This window comes from Pseudophryne corroboree, chromosome 6 (genome assembly GCF_028390025.1).
Source record: "Pseudophryne corroboree isolate aPseCor3 chromosome 6, aPseCor3.hap2, whole genome shotgun sequence".
Classification (NCBI taxonomy): domain Eukaryota; kingdom Metazoa; phylum Chordata; class Amphibia; order Anura; family Myobatrachidae; genus Pseudophryne; species Pseudophryne corroboree.
This window is the reverse complement of record NC_086449.1, coordinates 693,216,008-693,242,070: the sequence shown is the minus strand read 5'-3', so window position 1 is coordinate 693,242,070 and position 26,063 is coordinate 693,216,008. Positions and strand designations below refer to the sequence as shown.

General features: G+C 44.1%; 1 protein-coding gene across 1 annotated transcript in view; it reads right to left on the bottom strand.

Annotated features, from left to right (window-relative positions):
• LOC134934664 (gamma-aminobutyric acid receptor subunit pi-like) overlaps positions 1 to 26,063 on the bottom strand; it is a 53,292-nt gene that overhangs the window by 17,805 nt on the left and 9,424 nt on the right. Inside the window, exons 3-5 of the mRNA XM_063930045.1 lie at positions 18,148 to 18,215; positions 15,735 to 15,952; positions 3,566 to 3,648 (exon numbers count right to left, since the gene is read on the bottom strand). Coding sequence (XP_063786115.1) covers positions 3,566 to 3,648; positions 15,735 to 15,952; positions 18,148 to 18,215 — 369 coding nt within the window. The remainder of the gene's footprint in view (positions 1 to 3,565; positions 3,649 to 15,734; positions 15,953 to 18,147; positions 18,216 to 26,063) is intronic.

Here is a 26,063-nt window from a genome sequence, read left to right as displayed (position 1 = left end):
CGTGACCAATGCCCCCCCAAAAAACAGCCCATTATGAAAAGAAAAGTGTTGCAAGATGGAAGATGGAATTGTCCTTGGGTCCTCCTATGATGGATATTAAAAAGGACATGCACAGTTTAACAAACCAAGAACTTCAGCAAAGGGGACTGACACTTTTGTGGTTGAAGTGCTTGGTTTGTTTGGGCCCCCCAAAAACAAATTTTTTGGGAAGGGCTACTATACCTCTGATCACTAATGAAGAGGTTGATGATGATAATTACATCACAATCTTGTAAAACAAATTTCATGATCTCATTGCAAATTAAGTAACATGGAGGAGGTGCCTAAATTGTTAATGTCCCTAGCTCTACTTACTTTGGGCTCACCAATGGAGAACCAGATATCACAATGGCTTTCTTTTTATCACAGACAAGAACTGCTGCCACTAGTGGCTGGCTTACACCAACAACATCATCAACATCCTCTTCATTAGTGTCAGATAGTAGTAGTAGTACACAAATATCCCACTCATTCTGTTCCACTTCCACACTAGCATCCTCAATTTCTATTATGTCCTCATCACCATCTTTACTTTTACTGCTACCCACATGTGCAGATGGGACAGAAATGGTAAAAGGAGGCAAAAGTGGCTTCTCTATGAGGACAGTGTGAGAAATGTTAGACTTACACATAGCTAATGTAACACCCCTAGACTCTGCTCAGGGATTTGTGAACAGACAGCTTGAGCATTAGTGTTCTTTTTTTTTTTTTTGTCACTAATTTGTCACTTTTTAAAGGGACACCTCTACACCTTTTTTTAACATTGTGAAAGATTTTGATTTCAGTTGCCCTTTCCTAAACTTTCTGTCCCCTGGACCACCTTTAGTAGATGTTGTGCTATCATAACTTGCAGAAGCTGCAGCACTAGTATTTGTACCAATGAACACAAACCCGTTGTACAAAGGAAATAACTTTTTTTGTATGTTGGGGTACAATGGGGTACAGTGCACGCAGCCTGTATATAAAATATCAAAAATAGCATTTTTTTTTTCTTCATTTGCAAATGACAACTTACAGCAAGGAATCACACCGCTTATATTTATTATGTCAACAAAGGTGCAATGGGGTACAGTGCACACAGCTTGTATATAAAAAAAAACAAAAAGAGCAATTCGATTTTACTTTTTTGCAAATGACAACTCACAGTAGGGAATCACACTGTCAGGATCTTGGATTATTTCTTGCATGTACTAAGTGTTACTTGTACCTTTCAAGGAGTTCTCTCAGTCTTGCAAGCTCCATGCAGACTTCAGTTTCTAAGCTGCATGCAGCATGTGTCTGTGTTACTCTCTCCTGATTAAGCCCCCTGTATAGGTTTCCCTTGTGTGAGTAATCAGCAGGATCTTGTGTACAGCTTCTGGTATCTCTGTTCATTGTGTTCACATGAAGTTCCAGCAGCCATGTTTCCTCGTCAGCTGATCAGACTATTCACCAGTAGGAGTGCTGGTTACTCTCAGCTGACTCCTTCAACCAATGGCAGTCTACATAAGGGTATAAAGCAGGTCACCAGGAACGAGAAGGGGCCTGTGCAACTAGTCACATAGTGTGACAAGCGAACCTGCTTCGCTCCTTCTGTGTGGCACTATCAGGCCTAGCATGAACCCAGCCGGTAAGCAGTCCCGACCTGCATATCCTCAGTCAGTAACCAGTCCGGTCCTGCACATCCTCAACTGGTAACCAGTCCGGTCCTTCATATCCTCAGCCAGTAACTATCCCTGTCCTGCATATCCTCAGTCGGTAACCAGTCCGGTCCTGCATATCCTCAGCTGGTAACCAGTCCGGTCCAGCAGCATCTCCTCAGCCAGTAGCCAGTCCGGTCCAGCAGCATCTCTTCAGCCGGTAGCCAGTCCGATCCAGCTGTATTCCTTAGCGGGTAGCCAGTCCGGACCAGCGGCATCTCTTCAGATGGTAGTCAGTCCAGTCCAGCTGTATTCCTCAGCCGATAACCAGTCCGGTCCAGCTTTCTTCAGCCGGTAACCAGTCCGGTACATTACCACTGTGTGGTTCATAACCTTGAACTCAGATGAAAGGCAGTTCTCACTGCTACCCAAATCCCATGCGAAAGAGCTATATCGACTCCAAGACTCAGACCCTGGACGTCGGTCATCATCTGACCCAGGTAACCTTGTGCACAAAACCGTGATACACGCCACTTATATTTATTATGTCAACAAATGCGCAATGGGGTAAACACATGCAGAGCTTGTATATAAAAAAACTTAAAAAGACCAATTATTTAATAATAGGTGTATAATAAATATAATAACTAAATTCCTGCACTATAAAAAATAATAAACAATGATTTGCTAACTGCCTGTACTGTATAATCTGGATTGGCCAATATTAATACTGAGGGTACTGGGATAGACAGATAGGTCAGCTCAGCACTTGAGTGGATGGACACAGCATGGACTGAGCACAGAAACCACTGGAGTGGGTGCACACAAAGTGGAGACACATTGTGAAATGGTGCCCGAATACAGTGGCAGGGACTTATATAGAATCCAAAAGCCACAAGAAACCAATGCCAGGATGATGCCATTTTGCCTTGATTTGGAACCTGGGCAAGGTGGGAAAACCCAAGTCGCTGTTGGATGCACTCAGATCCCAGCAGTTTGGGTGGGCTCAATTTTCCAAAAACCAAGCCCGCTCATCTCTAGTGGGTATTATTCTCTTCCCTGGCTGCACATTCCATGTCCTATGCCCTGAGCTCTCTCTTCCTTCTCCTCTTATTAGGTAAACTCAATCTGGCTCTTCAACCTTATTTATGTCACTGTCATCTACCACCACCCTGGCAACACTTACCACTAACTAGATAACTTTGCCTCATTTTCTCTACCCTGACTTTCCATCCCTTATTCTTAGATATCCTTGAATACTTGAATATCTCACTTAACTACTGTATCTCACAGATGCTGCTGCATTGAAACTACTCTTTCTTATTTGACCTTACTAAACAGACCTTCTCCTATTCCAACGTTCACATCCTGAATCTAGATTTCTCTCACCACTGTGTTATATCTAAGTTTTTTTCCTTTAGCCTTTCCCTCCAGCAACCCATCCCACTCCCAAGGTGCAGCCTTGATGCCACTGAACTTGGTTTTTACTCTGCCTGTGCTCTTTGTATTTTGTATTCATGTTCATTTAATGATTCTGATATGTGTCCTTACCCTGCATTCAGGCTTAATGAGTGCCCAAAATCTTCCCCTCTGTGGAACTTGCCACCACTTGCTCTAAAAGATAGTAAGGCAAATTGCCCCTTCATCTCTCGATGTCCTCACCCTACCTCTTTTGTAATTTTATTGCTGTATGTTGCTCCTAGATATATCAATTTACACTATATGGAATTTGTTCTTTTCTGTAAAGTGGTTATGGGCCTAGCTATTTAAAATAAATAAATAAAAAGAATAGTGCACGTATCAGACAATAGGTATAATTTTCTCAAAATATTGCTAATTTTCAATTGATTTTTACAGTAGCTCAGTAATAACTCAATAGCACATACATTGGATAATATATTACTTACAGCTCTCAAATTGTAGTTTGCAGGTCTGTCTATCCATGGGATACTTTGTCAAATCCATATTGCAAGCCACAGTGGTAGTGATTCTAAACAGAAGACATGTATTCATTTGTAGTATAGCATTAGTAATTAATGGTATGAATAATGGCCCTCATTCCGAGTTGATCGGTCGCAAGGCGAATTTAGCAGAGTTACACACGCTAAGCCGCCGATTACTGGGAGTGTATCTTAGCATCTTAAAATTGCGACCGATGTATTCGCAATATTGCGATCACAAACTACTTAGCAGTTTTAGAGTAGCTCCAGACTTACTCTGCCTGTGCGATCAGTTCAGTGCTTGTCGTTCCTGGTTTGATGTCACAAACACACCCAGCGTTCGCCCAACCACTCCCCCGTTTCTCCGGCCACTCCTGCGTTTTTTCCGGAAACGGTAGCGTTTTCAGCCAAACGCCCCTGAAACGCCGTGTTTCCGCCCAGTAACACCCATTTCCTGTCAATCACATTACGTTCGCCGGAGCGATGAGAAAGCCGTGAGTAAAAATACTTTCTTCATAGCAAAGATACTTGGCGCAGTCGCAGTGCGAATATTGCGCATGCGCACTAAGCGGAATTTCACTGCGATGCGATGAAAAATACAGAGCGAACGACTCGGAATGAGGGCCAATGTGATTGTGGAAACTACTGTTGGTAATGATACTGTAGCAGAAGCCACAGACAAATTTTGAAGGGGGACCCTACCTTCTTTCAGAGAGACTCCTCACTCCACAACAAGCATTCATTTTATGGCCTATAGCAGTGCCTTAGTTCATTTTATGAACAATTGTAGTTCCATAGTTCATTTTATGCCCCATAGCAGTGACCTAGTTCATTTTATGAATAATAGTAGTTACATAGTTCATGTTATGTCCCATAGCAGTGCTCTGGTTCATTTTAGGAATGATAGTAGTTCCCTAGTTCATGTTATGCCCCATAGTAGTGCCCTAGTTCACATTATACCATACAGTGCCCACAGCTCATATTATGCCATATTATAGTGCCCCAAGTTAACAGTATGCCACACTGTGCTGCCACCAGTACACAAGCAACACAATGCCCTTAGTTCACATTATGCTACAAAGTGCTTAGCTGTCAATTAAGGAAACCTAGTAAACAACTTTATGACCTAGGTGCAGCTGAGTCAGACCCTAGAGGTGGGCCCCTTAAGCCTCTGGGCCCCATAGCAATAGCATTGCCTGCACCCACTATAGCAACGCCCATGTACTGTAGTTAAAATGGGGACATAAGTTGTGTATCTTTACAGCAAATACATAACCTGCACTGATCCTCACTGTGAACTACACATGCGCGGACATCTATATATGTAATACTTATATTTTACCTTATTGTTGATTGAGCTGTTGAAATTGCTCCATAGAGGTGGGAAGTAGAAAAAAACCCCATAAAATGAGGCATATATGGAAGAGAAAATAAATGCTGAAACCAGAGGGTAGGGAGGGATCTGATCAGAGAGTTCTTACAATTTAGGATTTAGAGTAGTTTAGAGTGGATATCGGGTCTAAAAATGAAGCCCTATTTGCAGGAAATCAACCGAAAATGAATGGTTTTAGAAGATTTTCACTTGAAATAAGTTTCCCTTGAGTGCATCAAGTGCATCTCCAAACCATCCTGATTATGGCAGGACAGTCCCCCTTTTCGGGCACTGACCCACCATCCCACCCATAGGCCAGAGTATCTTGCAGTGAGAGGGGATGGGATTTGGGAGGCTCCTCTCACCCGCTGCTCTGCTTTGTGAATAGTATGAATGTCAAATTGCATATTCGATAGTGATGTGCACCGGAAATTTTAAGGGTTTTGTGTTTTGGTATTGGATTCGGTTCCGCGGCCTCGTTTTGGATTCGGACGCGTTTTGGTAAAAACTCCCTGAAAATTTTTTATCGGATTCGGGTGTGTTTTGGATTCAGGTGTTTTTTTTTTTCAAAACCCCCTCAAAAGCAGCTTAAATCATAGAATTTGGGGGTCATTTTGATCCCATAGTATTATCAACCTCAATAACCATAATTTCCACTCATTTCCAGTCTATTCTGAACACCTCACACCTCACAATATTATTTTTAGTCCTAAAATTTGCACTGAGGTTGCTGGATGACTAAGCTAAGCGACCCAAGTGGCCCATCTAGGACCCAAGTGGCCCAGCTAAGCGACAAACACCTGGCCCATCTAGGAGTGGCACTGCAGTGTCAGACAGGATAGCACTTAAAAAAAGTGTCCCCAAACAGCACATGATGCAAAGAAAAAAAGAGGTGCACCAAGGTCGCTGGATGGCTAAGCTAAGCGACCCAAGTGGGTGGCACAAACATATGGCCCATCTAGGAGTGGCACTGCAGTGTCAGACAGGATGGCACTTAAAAAAATTGTCCCCAAACAGCACATGATGCAAAGAAAAAAAGAGGTGCACCAAGGTCGCTGGATGGCTAAGCTAAGCGATCCAAGTGGGCGGCTTAGATCATTCTGCAAGTACTCCACATCCAATTCCGAGTTAATTACCTTACACAGTTTAGTATCATCTGCAAAGATTGACCCTGTGCTTTCCAGGCCTATTTCTAGGTCATTGATAAATATGTTGAACAGTAGTGGTCCGAGTACGGACCCTTGTGGTATTCCGCTGACTACTGGGGACCAGGTTGAGGACTTCCCGTTGACCACTACTCGCTGTACCCTGCTATCCAACCAGCTGCTTATCCATGTGCAAATAGTGTTTCCTAGGCCAAGCTCCTTTAATTTGATCATCAGTCTCCTGTAAGGAATTGGATCGAAGGCTATTGCAAAATCTAGGAAGACCACATCCACTGCTTTTCCTTGATCAAGATTATTGCTCACTTCCTCACAGAAGTTAGTCTGACATGACCTGTCCCTCACAAACCCATGCTGGTTTTTGCTAATAATCCTAGTGGTCTGTAGATACTTCTGTATGCTGTCCCTTAGAATTCATTCTAATATTTTCCCCACATTTTGTGCAGAACAAGACCAGCCCTGTAGTTACTTATTCTGTGCGATGATTGCTGCGACAAATGACACGGTAATGATGTCAGATACCCACCCAGCAAACGCCCGGCCACACCTGCATTTTTCCCAGAAAATGGTCAGTTGACACCCAGAAAGTCCCACTTCCTGTCAATCGCCTTGCGATCGGCTGTGCGACTGAAAGCGTCGCTAGAACCTGTGCAAAACCACAATGCTCTTTGTACCCGTACGGCGCGTGTGCGTATTGCAGTGCATATGCATGCGCAGTTTTGCCATTTTTTTAACTGATCGCTACGCAGTGAACAAATGCAGCTAGCGATCAACTCGGAATGAGGGCCGATATTAGCAGATATACGATATGTGGACATAATGTGCATAGTAATTAAGCAAGCAGCAGCCAGTTGCTCGGCAGGATCCTGAGGACATCAACAGTCACATTATTGAGAACAATACCTTTGAATGGACCGATGGATGCCGATTTGCGAAAATGTTTACATCACGGACCAATGAGAGAAGACTTTGCTTGATGTATTGTATGCCTTTGGACAAACTGTATAAAACAGTGAACCAGCCAGCTACTCTACCTCTCATGCCAACAACACACACACGCACACACACACACACATACACTCTCTCACACAACCACACACACACACACACACACACACACACACACACACACACACACACTCATTCACGCAACAACACACACACACACACACACACACACACACACACACACACACAGACACACACACTCTTCTCAGTAGTCTTCTATCTGATGACTGGCTGCCTGGAATCAGGGATACTTGCGTATGTATATTGGCTTTAACTTATTGGTGGTCATTCCGAGCTGATCGCTAGCTGCATTTGTTCGCAGCGCAACGATCAGGCTAAAAAATGGCAGTTCTGCGCATGCGTAGCGGCGCAATGCGCACGTGCGACGTACGGGCACAACGAATGATGCAGTTTTGCACAGGGTCTAGCAATGCATTTCAGTCGCACTGGTTGCCGCAGAGTGATTGAGTGGGCGTTTCTGGGTGGCAACTGACCGTTTTCAGGGAGTGTTCGGAAAAACGCAGGCGTGCCAGGGAAAACGCAGGCGTGCCAGGGAAAACGCTGGGCGGGTGTGTGACGTCAAATCCGGAACTGAATAGTCTGAAGTGATCGCAAGCGCTGAGTAGGTTTTGAGCTACTCGGAAACTACACAAAAATTTTTTGCAGGCGCTCTGCGATAAAAACGTGTGCACTTCTGCTAAGCTAAAATACACTCCCAGTGGGCGGCGGCTTAGTGTTTGCATGGCTGCTGAAAACTGCTAGCGAGCGTTCAACTCAGAATGTCCCCCATTGTGTGTTATACCTGCATTTGTGTTTTATATCTGTAATTGTGTTTAATACCATACTCTCTTTTATTAAGGCATTAGCATGCGTATAACCGCACCGCGGGTGCGTTACTCAAATAGATGCAACTTGCATCCGCAGCAAACTATTAGTATTGTTTTAAAATGAAATTGACTTTTACAATAGATGCCATGCTCATGTGCATGGTGTCTATTCACTGGAGAGAGGGACTGGAGGCGTGCCTCCATCTTAACAAATGAGAGGGCGTGGCTTGCAGGTAATATATTTCCCATAAAGCCAAGCTGCTTTTTTCGGCTTGTGCAAATCCGACACCCACTTCATGAAATTTAAATGTATTAAGCGAGTATCTCCAGTATGTGCTGTACTCCCTCTATTTTTGATTCCAAAAGCAGTCCCTATAGAAATCTATGGGACTGTGATCTGGCCGATTCATTATGTTTTCAGAACTTGCCTCCAAATAGATAAAGCCAATTGTTGATGATGTTAGCCATTGTAGCCTGTAAGAAACAATATTGCATTTATTTTGGAGAGGAATCCTGCAGATCCCTCTCCTGTAATGGCCACTTGCTGTTAGGTCTGAACCTGGAAGTGAAATGATTGCATAAGTGATCACTTTACTTTTTATTCTTGCGGCAATTACAAAATAAATTTACTGTATCTGGGCTTTTTTTGTAAGCATTGATAAATATACTAGAGATGAGCGGGTTCGGTTTCTTTGAATCCGAACCCGCACGAACTTCACTTTTTTTTTCACGGGTCCGAGCGACTCGGATCTTCCCGCCTTGCTCGGTTAACCCGAGCGCGCCCGAACGTCATCATGACGCTGTCGGATTCTCGCGAGACTCGGATTCTATATAAGGAGCCGCGCGTCGCCGCCATTTTCACACGTGCATTGAGATTGATAGGGAGAGGACGTGGCTGGCGTCCTCTCCATTTAGATTAGATTTAGAAGAGAGAGAGAGAGAGAGAGATTGCTGTGATACTGTAGATTAGAAGAGAGTGCAGAGTGCAGACAGAGTTTAGTGACTGACGACCACAGTGACCAGTGACCACCAGAGACAGTGCAGTTGTTTGTTTTATTTAATATATCCGTTCTCTGCCTGAAAAAAACGATACACAGTCACACAGTGACTCAGTCTGTGTGCACTGCTCAGCCCAGTGTGCTGCACATCAATGTATTGTATATAAAGCTTATAATTGTGGGGGAGACTGGGGAGCACTGCAGGTTGTTATAGCAGGAGCCAGGAGTACATGATAAATAATATTATATTAAAATTAAACAGTGCACACTTTTGCTGCAGGAGTGCCACTGCCAGTGTGACTAGTGGTGACCAGTGCCTGACCACCAGTATATTAGTAGTATTGTATACTATCTCTTTATCAACCAGTCTATATTAGCAGCAGACACAGTACAGTGCGGTAGTTCACGGCTGTGGCTACCTCTGTGTCGGCACTCGGCAGGCAGTCCGTCCATCCATAATTGTATTATATACCACCTAACCGTGGTTTTTTTTTTCTTTCTTTATACCGTCGTCATAGTCATACTAGTTGTTACGAGTATACTACTATCTCTTTATCAACCAGTGTACAGTGCGGTAGTTCACGGCTGTGGCTACCTCTGTGTCGGAACTCGGCAGGCAGTCCGTCCATCCATAATTGTATTATAATATATACCACCTAACCGTGGTTTTTTTTTCGTTCTTTATACCGTCGTCATACTAGTTGTTACGAGTATACTACTATCTCTTTATCAACCAGTGTACAGTGCGGTAGTTCACGGCTGTGGCTACCTCTGTGTCGGAACTCGGCAGGCAGTCCGTCCATCCATAATTGTATTATAATATATACCACCTAACCGTGGTTTTTTTTTCGTTCTTTATACCGTCGTCATACTAGTTGTTACGAGTATACTACTATCTCTTTATCAACCAGTGTACAGTGCGGTAGTTCACGGCTGTGGCTACCTCTGTGTCGGCACTCGGCAGGCAGTCCGTCCAACCATAATTGTATTATATACCACCTAACCGTGGTTTTTTTTTCATTCTTTATACCGTCGTCATACTAGTTGTTACGAGTATACTACTATCTCTTTATCAACCAGTGTACAGTGCGGTAGTTCACGGCTGTGGCTACCTCTGTGTCGGCACTCGGCAGGCAGTCCGTCCAACCATAATTGTATTATATACCACCTAACCGTGTTTTTTTTTTCATTCTTTATACCGTCGTCATACTAGTTGTTACGAGTATACTACTATCTCTTTATCAACCAGTGTACAGTGCGGTAGTTCACGGCTGTGGCTACCTCTGTGTCGGCACTCGGCAGCCCGTCCATAATTGTATATACCAGTGACCTAACCGTGGTTTTTTTTTCTTTCTTTATACATACATACTAGTTACGAGTATACTATCTCTTTATCACCCAGTCTATATATTAGCAGCAGACACAGTACAGTGCGGTAGTTCACGGCTGTGGCTACCTCTGTGTCGGCACTCGGCAGCCCGTCCATAATTGTATATACCACCTAACCGTGGTTTTTTTTTCTTTCTTTATACATACATACTAGTTACGAGTATACTATCTCTTTATCAACCAGTCTATATATTAGCAGCAGACACAGTACAGTGCGGTAGTTCACGGCTGTGGCTACCTCTGTGTCGGCACTCCGCAGCCCGTCCATAATTGTATATACCAGTGACCTAACCGTGGTTTTTTTTTCTTTCTTTATACATACATACTAGTTACGAGTATACTATCTCTTTATCAACCAGTCTATATATTAGCAGCAGACACAGTACAGTGCGGTAGTTCACGGCTGTGGCTACCTCTGTGTCGGCACTCGGCAGCCCGTCCATAATTGTATATACCAGTGACCTAACCGTGGTTTTTTTTTCTTTCTTTATACATACATACTAGTTACGAGTATACTATCTCTTTATCAACCAGTCTATATATTAGCAGCAGACACAGTACAGTGCGGTAGTTCACGGCTGTGGCTACCTCTGTGTCGGCACTCGGCAGCCCGTCCATAATTGTATACTAGTATCCAATCCATCCATCTGCATTGTTTACCTGAGGTGCCTTTTAGTTGTGCCTATTAAAATATGGAGAACAAAAATGTTGAGGTTCCAAAATTAGGGAAAGATCAAGATCCACTTCCACCTCGTGCTGAAGCTGCTGCCACTAGTCATGGCCGAGACGATGAAATGCCAGCAACGTCGTCTGCCAAGGCCGATGCCCAATGGCATAGTACAGAGCATGTCAAAACCAAAACACCAAATATCAGTAAAAAAAGGACTCCAAAACCTAAAATAAAATTGTCGGAGGAGAAGCGTAAACTTGCCAATATGCCATTTACCACACGGAGTGGCAAGGAACGGCTGAGGCCCTGGCCTATGTTCATGGCTAGTGGTTCAGCTTCACATGAGGATGGAAGCACTCAGCCTCTCGCAAGAAAACTGAAAAGACTCAAGCTGGCAAAAGCACCGCAAAGAACTGTGCGTTCTTTGAAATCCCAAATCCACAAGGAGAGTCCAATTGTGTCGGTTGCGATGCCTGACCTTCCCAACACTGGACGTGAAGAGCATGCGCCTTCCACCATTTGCACGCCCCCTGCAAGTGCTGGAAGGAGCACCCGCAGTCCAGTTCCTGATAGTCAGATTGAAGATGTCAGTGTTGAAGTACACCAGGATGAGGAGGATATGGGTGTTGCTGGCGCTGGGGAGGAAATTGACCAGGAGGATTCTGATGGTGAGGTGGTTTGTTTAAGTCAGGCACCCGGGGAGACACCTGTTGTCCGTGGGAGGAATATGGCCGTTGACATGCCAGGTGAAAATACCAAAAAAATCAGCTCTTCGGTGTGGAGGTATTTCACCAGAAATGCGGACAACAGGTGTCAAGCCGTGTGTTCCCTTTGTCAAGCTGTAATAAGTAGGGGTAAGGACGTTAACCACCTCGGAACATCCTCCCTTATACGTCACCTGCAGCGCATTCATAATAAGTCAGTGACAAGTTCAAAAACTTTGGGTGACAGCGGAAGCAGTCCACTGACCAGTAAATCCCTTCCTCTTGTAACCAAGCTCACGCAAACCACCCCACCAACTCCCTCAGTGTCAATTTCCTCCTTCCCCAGGAATGCCAATAGTCCTGCAGGCCATGTCACTGGCAAGTCTGACGAGTCCTCTCCTGCCTGGGATTCCTCCGATGCATCCTTGCGTGTAACGCCTACTGCTGCTGGCGCTGCTGTTGTTGCCGCTGGGAGTCGATGGTCATCCCAGAGGGGAAGTCGTAAGCCCACTTGTACTACTTCCAGTAAGCAATTGACTGTTCAACAGTCCTTTGCGAGGAAGATGAAATATCACAGCAGTCATCCAACTGCAAAGCGGATAACTGAGTCCTTGACAACTATGTTGGTGTTAGACGTGCGTCCGGTATCCGCCGTTAGTTCACAGGGAACTAGACAATTTATTGAGGCAGTGTGCCCCCGTTACCAAATACCATCTAGGTTCCACTTCTCTAGGCAGGCGATACCGAGAATGTACACGGACGTCAGAAAAAGACTCACCAGTCTCCTAAAAAATGCAGTTGTACCCAATGTCCACTTAACCACGGACATGTGGACAAGTGGAGCAGGGCAGGGTCAGGACTATATGACTGTGACAGCCCACTGGGTAGATGTATGGACTCCCGCCGCAAGAACAGCAGCGGCGGCACCAGTAGCAGCATCTCGCAAACGCCAACTCTTTCCTAGGCAGGCTACGCTTTGTATCACCGCTTTCCAGAATATGCACACAGCTGAAAACCTCTTACGGCAACTGAGGAAGATCATCGCGGAATGGCTTACCCCAATTGGACTCTCCTGTGGATTTGTGGCATCGGACAACGCCAGCAATATTGTGTGTGCATTAAATATGGGCAAATTCCAGCACGTCCCATGTTTTGCACATACCTTGAATTTGGTGGTGCAGAATTTTTTAAAAAACGACAGGGGCGTGCAAGAGATGCTGTCGGTGGCCAGAAAAATTGCGGGACACTTTCGGCGTACAGGCACCACGTACAGAAGACTGGAGCACCACCAAAAACTACTGAACCTGCCCTGCCATCATCTGAAGCAAGAAGTGGTAACGAGGTGGAATTCAACCCTCTATATGCTTCAGAGGTTGGAGGAGCAGCAAAAGGCCATTCAAGCCTATACAATTGAGCACGATATAGGAGATGGAATGCACCTGTCTCAAGTGCAGTGGAGAATGATTTCAACGTTGTGCAAGGTTCTGATGCCCTTTGAACTTGCCACACGTGAAGTCAGTTCAGACACTGCCAGCCTGAGTCAGGTCATTCCCCTCATCAGGCTTTTGCAGAAGAAGCTGGAGGCATTGAAGAAGGAGCTAAAAGGGAGCGATTCCGCTAGGCATGTGGGACTTGTGGATGCAGCCCTTAATTCGCTTAACAAGGATTCACGGGTGGTCAATCTGTTGAAATCAGAGCACTACATTTTGGCCACCGTGCTCGATCCTAGATTTAAAGCCTACCTTGGATCTCTCTTTCCGGCAGACACAGGTCTGCTGGGGTTGAAAGACCTGCTGGTGACAAAATTGTCAAGTCAAGCGGAACGCGACCTGTCAACATCTCCTCCTTCACATTCTCCCGCAACTGGGGGTGCGAGGAAAAGGCTCAGAATTCCGAGCCCACCCACTGGCGGTGATGCAGGGCAGTCTGGAGCGACTGCTGATGCTGACATCTGGTCCGGACTGAAGGACCTGACAACGATTACGGACATGTCGTCTACTGTCACTGCATATGATTCTCTCAACATTGATAGAATGGTGGAGGATTATATGAGTGACCGCATCCAAGTAGGCACGTCACACAGTCCGTACTTATACTGGCAGGAAAAAGAGGCAATTTGGAGGCCCTTGCACAAACTGGCTTTATTCTACCTAAGTTGCCCTCCCACAAGTGTGTACTCCGAAAGAGTGTTTAGTGCCGCCGCTCACCTTGTCAGCAATCGGCGTACGAGGTTACATCCAGAAAATGTGGAGAAGATGATGTTCATTAAAATGAATTATAATCAATTCCTCCGCGGAGACATTGACCAGCAGCAATTGCCTCCACAAAGTACACAGGGAGCTGAGATGGTGGATTCCAGTGGGGACGAATTGATAATCTGTGAGGAGGGGGATGTACACGGTGATATATCGGAGGGTGAAGATGAGGTGGACATCTTGCCTCTGTAGAGCCAGTTTGTGCAAGGAGAGATTAATTGCTTCTTTTTTGGGGGGGGTCCAAACCAACCCGTCATATCAGTCACAGTCGTGTGGCAGACCCTGTCACTGAAATGATGGGTTGGTTAAAGTGTGCATGTCCTGTTTTGTTTATACAACATAAGGGTGGGTGGGAGGGCCCAAGGATAATTCCATCTTGCACCTCTTTTTTCTTTTCTTTTTCTTTGCATCATGTGCTGATTGGGGAGGGTTTTTTGGAAGGGACATCCTGCGTGACACTGCAGTGCCACTCCTAAATGGGCCCGGTGTTTGTGTCGGCCACTAGGGTCGCTAATCTTACTCACACAGTCAGCTACCTCATTGCGCCTCTTTTTTTCTTTGCGTCATGTGCTGTTTGGGGAGGGTTTTTTGGAAGGGACATCCTGCGTGACACTGCAGTGCCACTCCTAGATGGGCCCGGTGTTTGTGTCGGCCACTAGGGTCGCTAATCTTACTCACACAGCTACCTCATTGCGCCTCTTTTTTTCTTTGCGTCATGTGCTGTTTGGGGAGGGTTTTTTGGAAGGGACATCCTGCGTGACACTGCAGTGCCACTCCTAGATGGGCCCGGTGTTTGTGTCGGCCACTAGGGTCGCTAATCTTACTCACACAGTCAGCTACCTCATTGCGCCTCTTTTTTTCTTTGCGTCATGTGCTGTTTGGGGAGGGTTTTTTGGAAGGGCCATCCTGCGTGACACTGCAGTGCCACTCCTAGATGGGCCCGGTGTTTGTGTCGGCCACTAGGGTCGCTAATCTTACTCACACAGTCAGCTACCTCATTGCGCCTCTTTTTTTCTTTGCGTCATGTGCTGTTTGGGGAGGGTTTTTTGGAAGGGCCATCCTGCGTGACACTGCAGTGCCACTCCTAGATGGGCCCGGTGTTTGTGTCGGCCACTAGGGTCGCTAATCTTACTCACACAGCTACCTCATTGCGCCTCTTTTTTTCTTTGCGTCATGTGCTGTTTGGGGAGGGTTTTTTGGAAGGGACATCCTGCGTGACACTGCAGTGCCACTCCTAGATGGGCCCGGTGTTTGTGTCGGCCACTAGGGTCGCTTATCTTACTCACACAGCGACCTCGGTGCAAATTTTAGGACTAAAAATAATATTGTGAGGTGTGAGGTATTCAGAATAGACTGAAAATGAGTGTAAATTATGGTTTTTGAGGTTAATAATACTTTGGGATCAAAATGACCCCCAAATTCTATGATTTAAGCTGTTTTTTAGTGTTTTTGGAAAAAAACACCCGAATCCAAAACACACCCGAATCCGACAAAAATAATTCGGTGAGGTTTTGCCAAAACGCGTTCGAACCCAAAACACGGCCGCGGAACCGAACCCAAAACCAAAACACAAAACCCGAAAAATTTCAGGCGCTCATCTCTAAAATATACCCCATTGACATCCTTTGCAAAAACCATAAACATTTTATTCTGCTGAACGAATAATTAGATCTGTCAAATTGAAATATACTGTGCATATCCTTAGAAAAATAATTTTATAAATTTTAACATTTAGGAATGTTTACAGTACCTGAGAGCATATAGTACAGTTCCATTGGCATACAAACGAACAAGACGGTTGTCCACAGTGACATCATGTAAGAAGGATTTCTTGGACTCTACAATGTATGTGTCTGGGACCCAAAGCAATTGTACAAGCCTGGGATCCAACGTAATGCTCTTATTGCCATCAAACATCAGACGTTCGTCTGTCCAGCGCTGGCGCAAAAATATTGTGGCTGTGTAATCCTGTTAATAGAAATAATAAACTGTTTAGATGATATTAAAGGTCATGGAGACTACGATAAGGAAATTATTGACATTAATCATGTCATGTAGACATTCTGTCATTGGCGATATTGTGAGAATAAACCATTTTTTTCACCTTCTTTATTTAAAGTTAGTTAACAAAAGTACAACCAAGGGAAACAGCAATTACAGGCTGACATGTAAAAACACAGCTGTGTCTAAAATTCAAATAAACCATCTGAAAATTGTGGGGTAGATGTATGAACAGTCAATATTAGGTGAAGAGGTATCAGCACATGTTATGTACAGCTGTGCCACCGCGTTAACAATATAGGTGAAAGTGCTGTGAGTCAGGGGTGTCAGAATGATTTCACACTGTGGGGGGGGGGCAAGTTTGAATATCATTCTGGCGCCCCTGCTGTGGTGCCGATCTCTCCATCAAACACCCCACCCCTCCACTGTGGTGACGGTCGCTCTCCTTCAACCCCACCATTGCAGGGGATTGCTTACCTCTGCATCCCCGTGGGCAGCTTCCAAAGCAGGGTGCGGTGTCCCCCTTTCTGTAATACCCGGCTGTCTCCTCACTGGTGATTCATTATTGGGAGAAGGCGTGGCATTCCGTGCCCACAGCTACGCCTCCTCCCAGTAATACATCACCAGTTAAGAGACAGCCGGCTAGTACAGAAAGGGGCGACGTACCCTGCCTGCGGCAGCACGCTACCTTTAAAGTTGAAGCCACTTACGGGGATGTGGAAGTAAGCGCTCCCCCGCACCATTGCCTGCGCCTCCATCATGTTTTGGGGGGGTCAAGCTGCCCCCTTGCCCCCCCAGTTCCGACGCCTATGCTGTGAGTCAATATGGATCACAATCAGTTGATGCAAGAGTAGTAGCAGCAACCAAGTACTAGTGTTGTGGCTGCTGCCAGTAATGCTAGTACTACAACATCTACTAAAGGTGGTCTCGGGGGCAGACAGTTTAGGAAAGGAGGGCGCATGAATTTAAATCTTTCACAATGATAAAAAAGAGGTAGAGGTGTCATTTTTAAAACTGAGTAATCATCCGTGCTGATAAAAAGAACACTAAGGCTGAAGAACAAACTGTGTGTTCACAAATCCCTGAAGATAGTCTAGGGGTGTCCACATGACCTATGCATGAGTCTGACATTGTGACATTGATGATATTGCATTCATAGAGACGCCTCCTTCCACCATTTCTGCACCTGCTGCAAGTGTGGGGATGAGCAGTACAGATGGTGATAATGACATAATAGAAATAGAGGATGCTAGTGTGGAAGTGTAACAGAATGAACAGGATATTTATGTACTCTCTGAAGCTAATGAGGATATTGATGACGATGAGGATGATGAGGATGTTGTTTGTGTAAGTCAGAAACCAGTGGCAGCAGTTCATCCCCATGAGAAAATCATTGTGATGTCTGGGCATAAAACAAAAAAATCCACCTCTTGGGTGTGTGATCATTTTTACCCAAAACCTGACATTTTTGAAGGCATCTTCTCCATTTGTGAGGCTAAAGTTATTAGAGGTAGGTACCATCTCGGTATCTCCTCCATGTTACATCATTTGCAGCGAGTTCATGAAAAGTATTTTAGAAAATTATAATAATTTGTAACATAACAAGCAGTTCAGTATCAGCTACCAGAATTTTTGGACCAGCTCATGCAATCTCCACCTCCAACATCCTCATCATCAATCTCCTCATTAGTGATCAGAGGTAGTCCTTCCCAAAAAATTGGTTTGTGGAAGCCCAAACAAATGAAGCACTTCAGCCACAAAAGTGCCAGTCCATGTCACTGAATTGCTTGGTTTGTTAAACTTTGTTAAACCTTTTTAATATAATCCCATTGGTTTGGTTAGTGCTCTCAAATCTGCTAATTGTAATTAATTAATCAATCAATCAATCAATCAATCAATAAGTTGATAATTTTTGTATTTTTTATGGCCTTTTCTCTCCCAATTTGTTGCAAAATAGATGTCAATTTAGTCCACATCTCAATTTTTGTTATTTTTTAATCTATTTGATCAATCTGTAATTATTTTACCTGCTTCCACTTTATACTTCACCTCTACCAACTATATACTCTACTTTATCACTCTTCAAGCTTTGGTAAATTCCCCCAGAAAAGTTTTGAGTGCAAAGTAAAAACAAGGGGGACTGATAGAAAACAATTACTTACCATGTTTTCTTCGGAAACAGAAGCAATGCTTGCAACTTCCAGAGTTACTGAAATTTCAACTGGCTTTGCTGAAGAAAACAAAAGAAATGTTGATGACATACTGTACATTATTGTATTATAATGTAATTGCAATGCCTGCACTGAAAAAGTGATAGCTTTGAAAACAATTTGTTTTATATGAACAAAATAATTCTAGTGCTTTAGACGTGTCCACTAAAAGATGCTGCTTAGTAATGCATAGCAAATATGTTACTATGGGGGTCATTCCAAGTTGATCGCTAGCTGCTGTTGTTCGCAGCGCAGCAATCACGCTAAAAATCGTCATTTTGCGCATGCATATGCACCGCAATGGGCACGCGTGACGTACGGGTACAAAGTCCATTGTGCTTTTGCACAGGTTCTAGCGAAGCTTTCTGCCGCACGGCAGAACGCAGGAAGATTGACTTGAAGTGGGCGTTTCTGGGTGGCAACCGACCATTTTTAGGGAGTGCTTAGAAAAACGCAGGCATGTCGGGGAAAACGCAGGCGTGGCTGGGCAAACGCTGGGCGGGTGTGTGACGTCAAAGGCCGTCCCTCCGTCATTAGAATCAACGCACACGAAGAGTAAGTCCAGGGCTGGTCTTGTTTTGCACAAAATGATTTTGCAGCCGCTCTGCTGCACAAGCGTTTGCACTTCTGCAAAGCGAAAATACACTCCCTGGTGGGTGGCGTTTGCACGGCTGCTAAAAGTAACTTGCGAGCGATCAACTCGGAATGACCCCCTATGTCTTGTGTTAATTTGGAAGTTTTGTGCACAATTGTTCTGACTATCTACTTACCGATGTAGCAGACATTAAATGGAAACCGGCGTCATAATGTAAGGAAGTCCGTCTCTGGCGGCCGTGCGAAATGCTGGCCGAACTCGGGCGTTTTTTTTAAAGGGGCAATCATGTACAAGGCAAATGCCTTGTACATGACTGCCCCTTCAAAAAAAGTCTGAGTTCGGCCTGCATTGGCACGGTCACCGAACTCGGACTTCATGACATACCGCCCATGGTGCGTAACACTGGAATTCTGCAGGGAGAACTGGGGGAGGGAGGGTGCAGCAAGACACCAATGTGTACCAAATAAAACAAGTAATAATATAAATGGCTCCATACTAAAAATAAAAACAAATGCTTATCTGAACCACAATAATTCTCCAATGAGAACACTTGATACATCACATGTAGATACTTCTAAATATCCAATGGAGAAAAACGCAGGCATGGCCGGGCATTTGCTGGGCGGGTATCTGACGTCATTACCGTGTCACTAGTCGCAGCAATCATCGCACAGGATAAGTAATTACAGGGCTGGTCTAGTTTTGCACAAAATGTGTTTGCAGGCGCTCTGCTGCAAAGGCGTTCGCACACTTGCAAAGTGAAAATACACTCCGCTGTGGGCAGCGACTATGCGTTTGCACGGCTGCTAAAAACTGCTAGCGAGCGAACAACTCGGAATGACCCCCAGAGATCAGTGTGATCTTGACTGGGATGTAATAGGAGCCAAGTTTAGCATCTGGGAAAAAGACACAGAAACTCGGACATTAAAATGTGCAACTTTTTTCACAGAATTTGGCGAATGTAATGGCGTGGGTCTTTTAAGCTCCAGATACAGATCTGACTTTTTGTGGGAGATTTAGATCAGGAAGCGTGCAACTTTTCCAGACCAACTGGAATGCTTCTTTTGGTATAACAGTTGCAAAGTGTGATAGAAAGTCACCCATTGTCACCCAAAAGTCCCATGATTGAAGCTACACACACCCTAAATAAACCCCACTCCTCCAGGAAGCACAAGCAGATCCTGCTAATTAAAATGATATGCGGCATGGCTATTTTCTGTGTGTAATTGCAGCTGTATTAGCATACTAAATTATGTTACAGTGTTTGCCTACAGAACACTGTAGAATAACATTTCATATGCAGATACAGCCACAATTACACACAGAATATTGGTATGCCACTTATCATATTAATCAGTAAAAGCTGATTGTGCGTCCTATTCACATTTTTTTTGCATCTTAGATGCATTTTCATGGGCAAAATGTGCAAATATAACATGTACAGTGCATGGACTATTTTGATAGTTCAAAGTATCGTTTTTTGTTTTTAAGGTTAGAACCAATTTTAAAAATATATATTTGTTGTAAATGTGCTGTAATTGTGTACTTGTAATTGATTTTCAACATTGATAAGTACAACTCATAAAAGCAGCTCTTTTTATGTCCAACTTTGTCTAGCTTTTTTGTGCAAGATTTTCAAACTTGGACTCCATTACATCGGCCAATTTTTTTTTTTAACATGGGGAAAACATCTGGATTCAACTTTTTTCTGAGCCCTCTTGTTCAGAATAGAAAACATCTGATTTTTCATGAACTCGGATGCTATTACATTGGCCGAGTTTTCAAAATGTCCAACTTTTGCAGAAAAATCGGATACTGTATTTTACAAACTTGGCTCCCATTACTGTGCATCCCGGCCCTTATCTTAGACTAGTGACTCTTGGGCTCTTTTATAGTCATGGTTTTGCAGTTTTGAGTTCTGTTAGGTAAAGGGATTTTGAAGCAGTGTTCTGCAGTGGTGCCTCTTGGAAGTATATTGGGTTACATCATGGTAGTTCACATACTCAGAATAATACTTACAGTATTAATGGCTGGAACAGCAGGGTGTTCAAATACCAATGAAAAGGACTGTCTTAATCTATAGTCATAATTTGGTGCAAAATGTAATTTCCTTGCATTTCATAAATAATGCAAAGTATCTGTTGTGCGTCATCTACTACTTCTGTCAGACTCATAATGTGATTCCATTATGCAGCTGTCATTTCTGCCACATTGTAATAATTTGCTTTATAACTAGAATGATAGAAACAGCTCAATATGTCACCCAAAAATGCCACAAGATGGAGCTATTTGTCTAACAGTAAAGAATCTAAAAGTGTTTTTCATTGTTGAACATGAATGAGCAAATCATCTTGATAGATTCAGATTTTTTTTTTCAAAATGGTTCATGGATTTCCTGACTTGTCGGATAAACGTGAATTTCCGACAATTTAAGGTCGAATCCAGATTCGACCTATTCAATCAAGCTCCCGTTTATCCGACAAGTCAGAAAATCCGACTTGTCAGAAAACATGTGGATCAGCGGATTAGCCGTGGATCCGTGCGTTTTGTCGGATTTGCAGTCAAATCCGACAGGTTTTAGTCCTGTTTCCGACAATGTCAATACGACTTTAGAAACAGTCGGATTGGCATAGTCGGGCACGGCCGAATCCTGTCGGATTTGGCCACAAATTGAATACTGAAATGTTAGTTCCTTTCCATCGGAAAGAATCCGACATCAATTGAATACACCCCTTATACTGCTTGCAATGTAAAGAAGCCACTCAACAGGTATTGTAAAATGTCACATGTATATAGACTTATAAAAGGGTCTTACAGCTCCCCTGGGGCTTAACATTCATTTATCCTAGGTTGTTCTAGTAAAAGGGTAGGCGACATTTACAGCTGCTGTGGGACAACACATCTCAGCATCCCCTTCCAAAGTTTTAGCATGCCCTAACAGCAAATCTGTGGCAGGGCATGCTGGGATATGTAGTTCCACAGAAGCTGAAGTGCCACACTGCGAACGGATCATATCTGTAAATTATATAGTTAGGAACTGTGATTTGTGATGTTAGCTGTGACATGTCCGTGGATTCTAATCTTCAGCTTAACTTCTGTTATTTAGTCACACCTTTATGGACTATGAGGGCAAGACAATATGACAGGTGACAGGTCCCATTAGTGGTGTAAATAAAGTACATGGGAAATTAAAATTAAACTACTTGCAGCAGTTGCAAAATCAGTCTAATTATACAGCAGTACTGCAATGGGATAGTCATACTCTGAGGAACGATGAGGGTTAACCCTGATTCTCTCATGCACACTGCTGGTCAGATGAATAAGACACAATCAAGTAATCAGCCTGAATCTTCTTGCAAAAAGTGAAAATGATGATTATTATTAATATTATTATTATTATTACAGGTTGAGTATCCCATATCCAAATATTCCGAAATACATATTTTTTTGAATGAGTGAGATTGTGAAATCTTTGTTTTCTGATGGCTCAATGTACACAAACTTTGATTAATACGCAAAGTTATTAAAAATATTATATTAAATGACCTGGCTGTGTGTATAAGGTATATATGAAACATAAATGAATTGTGTGACTGTACATACACTTTGTTTAATGCACACAATTTTTTTAAATATTGGCTAAATGACCTTCAGGCTGTGTATAAGGTGTAAATGAAATATAAATGTATTCTGTGTTTAGACTTAGGTCCCATCGCCATGATATCTCATTATGGTATGCAATTATTCCAAAATACGGAAAAATCCGATATCCAAAATACTTCTGTCCCAAGCATTTTGGATAAGGGATACTCAACCTGTATTATCCTTTATTTATATGGCACAACAAGGGTTCCACAACACCTAACAAAGTACACAAACAAATGAGCAAAACAAGAAAACAGTGACTTACAGTGCAAAACAATGCAGGAGAAGTACATGTTATATAAACATTTCTACATCAGCAGTCATGCCACTGAAATAATCATCAGGACCTAAAAAGGGTGTGTGTCAAAAAATAATATAATGAAAAAATAAATAACTGTGCACGCTCCGTAGGGGGTGCTTTTCTAGTGCAGGGGGGCAGAAGGAGTCGATTCCAACCTTGCTTGAGGGAAGCGGGTCTCTACTCCTAAGCCAGCGCAATCTTCCCTGTGATATTTTCCCGTGATATTTGGGAAGATGTCGCATGTGCACTAGAGAACAAAGATTCTGGAACAGTTCCAGAGTCTTTTGCTTTCAATGCGCAGCCATCTTCCAGAAGATATTAGTGGGAAGATGGCACTGACCTTAATTATTGGTATGCTTGGTGGTGAGGCAGCAGCCCTGGGCCCCTCCAGCAGCACGGGCCCCGGTAATTAGTACACACTTCTCCCCCTCTCAGCGTCACTGGTCTGTAGTTTTGTAGAGAGGTGGAGAGTCTGACAGGGAGAGGGAGAGAATTCCAGAGATAGCAATGTAACTATCCCATATCCGGCACTGAAGGCATGTAATCAAAATGGAAACAATCAAAAATTAGACAATCAAATTGTTGACACCAAAATGTCGGCATGGTCAAAATGTCGATAACCAAAATATTGACATGAATATATGGTCAACAGGGTCATAAGGTCATCCATTAAAATGCAGACACAGTCAAAATGTTGACAATGAATAAATAAATGTTGACAGGTTCAAAATGTCTTCTAAATTTTGCCTATCTAATATGTCCAACCGACAAGAAACGTAGTGCTAGTGCCAGTGGTAAGGGGGGTACAGACGGACCGATATTTACTTAATTTCTAAGCAATCTGACTAGATTGCTTAGAAATGAAGCACACATCGCTCCGTGTGTAGGGTGCTGGTATAAGTGATGCACGGCCCCACGCGTTGCTATCGTCGGCTCTAGATTTGGCATGGAGGCCGCTGTGTGAAGTGAGCGCTGAGTGCTGAGCAGGGGGAGAGATGTGTGCTGAGTGGTCTGTGATAGATCGCTCCAGCACACATCTCTACGTGTGTACCCCCCTTTAGTCAAGTACAAAGCGATTTACTGCTAATTCCTTCTAATTCTCATCAAAGAATTGGGGGCAAATGTATTAAGCCTGGAGAAGTGATAAAGCTGTGATAAGTGGAAGGTCATAGGGGGTAATTCAGAGTTGATCACAGCAGCAAATTTGTTAGCAGTTGGGCAAAACCATGTGCACTGCAGGGGGGGCAGATATAACATGTGCAGAGAGAGTTAGATTTGGGTGGGTTATTTTGTTTCTGTGAAGGGTAAATACTGGCTGCTTTATTTTTACACAGCAATTTAGATTTCAGTTTGAACACACCTCATCCAAATCTAACTCTCTCTGCACATGTTATATCTGCCTAGCCCCCACCCCCCCTGCACTGCACATGGTTTTGCCCAACTGCTAACAAATTTTCTGCTGCGATCAACTCTGAATTAGGCCCATAGAGCATACCTTCCAACTGTCCCGGTTCCAGCTGGACAGTCCCACTATTCAGACACTGTCCCGCTATTCCACCTGCAGGCCACAGTGTCCTGTGGGCAGGGGGCAGGCCGGAGAAGCCTGTGATCACCCCTGCTCTGCTCTGCAAATCATCTGGTGATCACTGAATAGTTGCTGAGTGAAAGTGCAAGGCATCTTAACCTACAACAAGGCAAGCCGACGGTTGCCCAGCTGCTCGGGGAGCGCTGGACACGCCCTGAAACTGCTGAAAACAGGGTTCTGCCATGAGGCCATACCCCTCCCAGTCGAGACCACGCCCCTTCCACATGAGGTTTGGCACCCTTTATGGATGAAGAGGGGTCCCAACTTCATTACACCAAAAGTTAGGAGGCATGATAGAGCATGATTTTGAGTTGGGAGTTAAGCTAGAGAAAACAAGTAACTGTGCATCTTGGTAAAACCATGCTGCACTGCAGGTGGGGCAGGTGAAAAATGTACAGAGAGATCTAGATGTGAGAGGGGAGTGTCCAAATCCAGATGTGCAGATTGCAGTTTAACAATAAAGCTGTCCAGCATTTGTAGGCTACATGCAAAAACCGCCAGCATTTACCCTGCATGCAAAAGTAATAAATGTATTTGCACCCCTTGCATTTCAACATGGTTTTACCAAGGTGCACATTTACTTACTCGTTTTTGATTTATTCCCAATTTACATAATTAAATTACATTATATAATCTTTTTTCAAAAGAAACAACTTATTTGCTTCATCAACCGAATATTCAAAGCACAACTTCCGCTTTGTAGATCCCTCACAAGGGCCCTCATTCCGAGTAGTTCGCTCGCTAGCTGCTTTTAGTAGCATTGCACATGCTAGGCCGCGGCCCTCTGGGAGTGTATCTTAGCTTAGCAGAATAGCAAACGAAAGGTTAGCAGAACTGCTACTAAATAATTCCCTGCAGTTTCTGAGTAGCGCCAGACCTACTCCTAGATTGCGATCACCTCAGTCCGTTTAGTTCCTGGTTTGACGTCACAAACACGCCCTGCGTTCGGCCAGCCACTCCCCCGTTTCTCCAGCCACTCCTGCGTTTTTACCTGGCACTCCTGCGTTTTTTAGCACACTCCCTGAAAACGCCATGTTGCCGCCCAGAAACACCCACTTCCTGTCAATCACACTACGATCACTCGAGCGTTGAAAAAACGTCGCTCGAGCTTGTGTAAATCTCCAAAGTTTTGTGTTAAATAACTAAGTGCATGCGCGCTGCGTACCATGCGCATGCGCATTTTCTACCTAATCGTTCCGTTGCAAAAAACGGCAACGAGCTAACAACTCGGAATGACCCCCAAAATGTACAGTATTGTTAAGAATAATGTAACTTATCATATTCTAAGTGAAACAACTGTACCCGATAGTGTGATGGCTGAAAGTGTTCTGGTACAACACTACAGACATTGGCGTTGCTATAATGGGTGCAGTGTGTGTGGTGCACACGGGCCTCTGGGTCCAGGGGGGCCCACACCGCACACACTGCACCCATTTAATATACTTACCATTCCGGAGTCCCGCGGTGAATCCTCTCTAGTGCAGGCATAAATCACTTGTGAAATGTCCACCGTGGCCATTTCCGAGTGATTTGCGCATGTGCACTGGAGATGTCCCTGGGAACAAGGTGCGGGCGTCATGTTCCCGGAGACCTGCACATGCACAGTAGACTCTGGCATTATGCCAGAGTCTACTTGCCGCCGGAGAGTAGGGGGCCCACGATGGAGGCTGCACGTGGGTCCCCTCTTCTCTTAAAACGCCCCTGACTACAGATAAGCTCAAAGGAAGAACTCAACTCAGGGA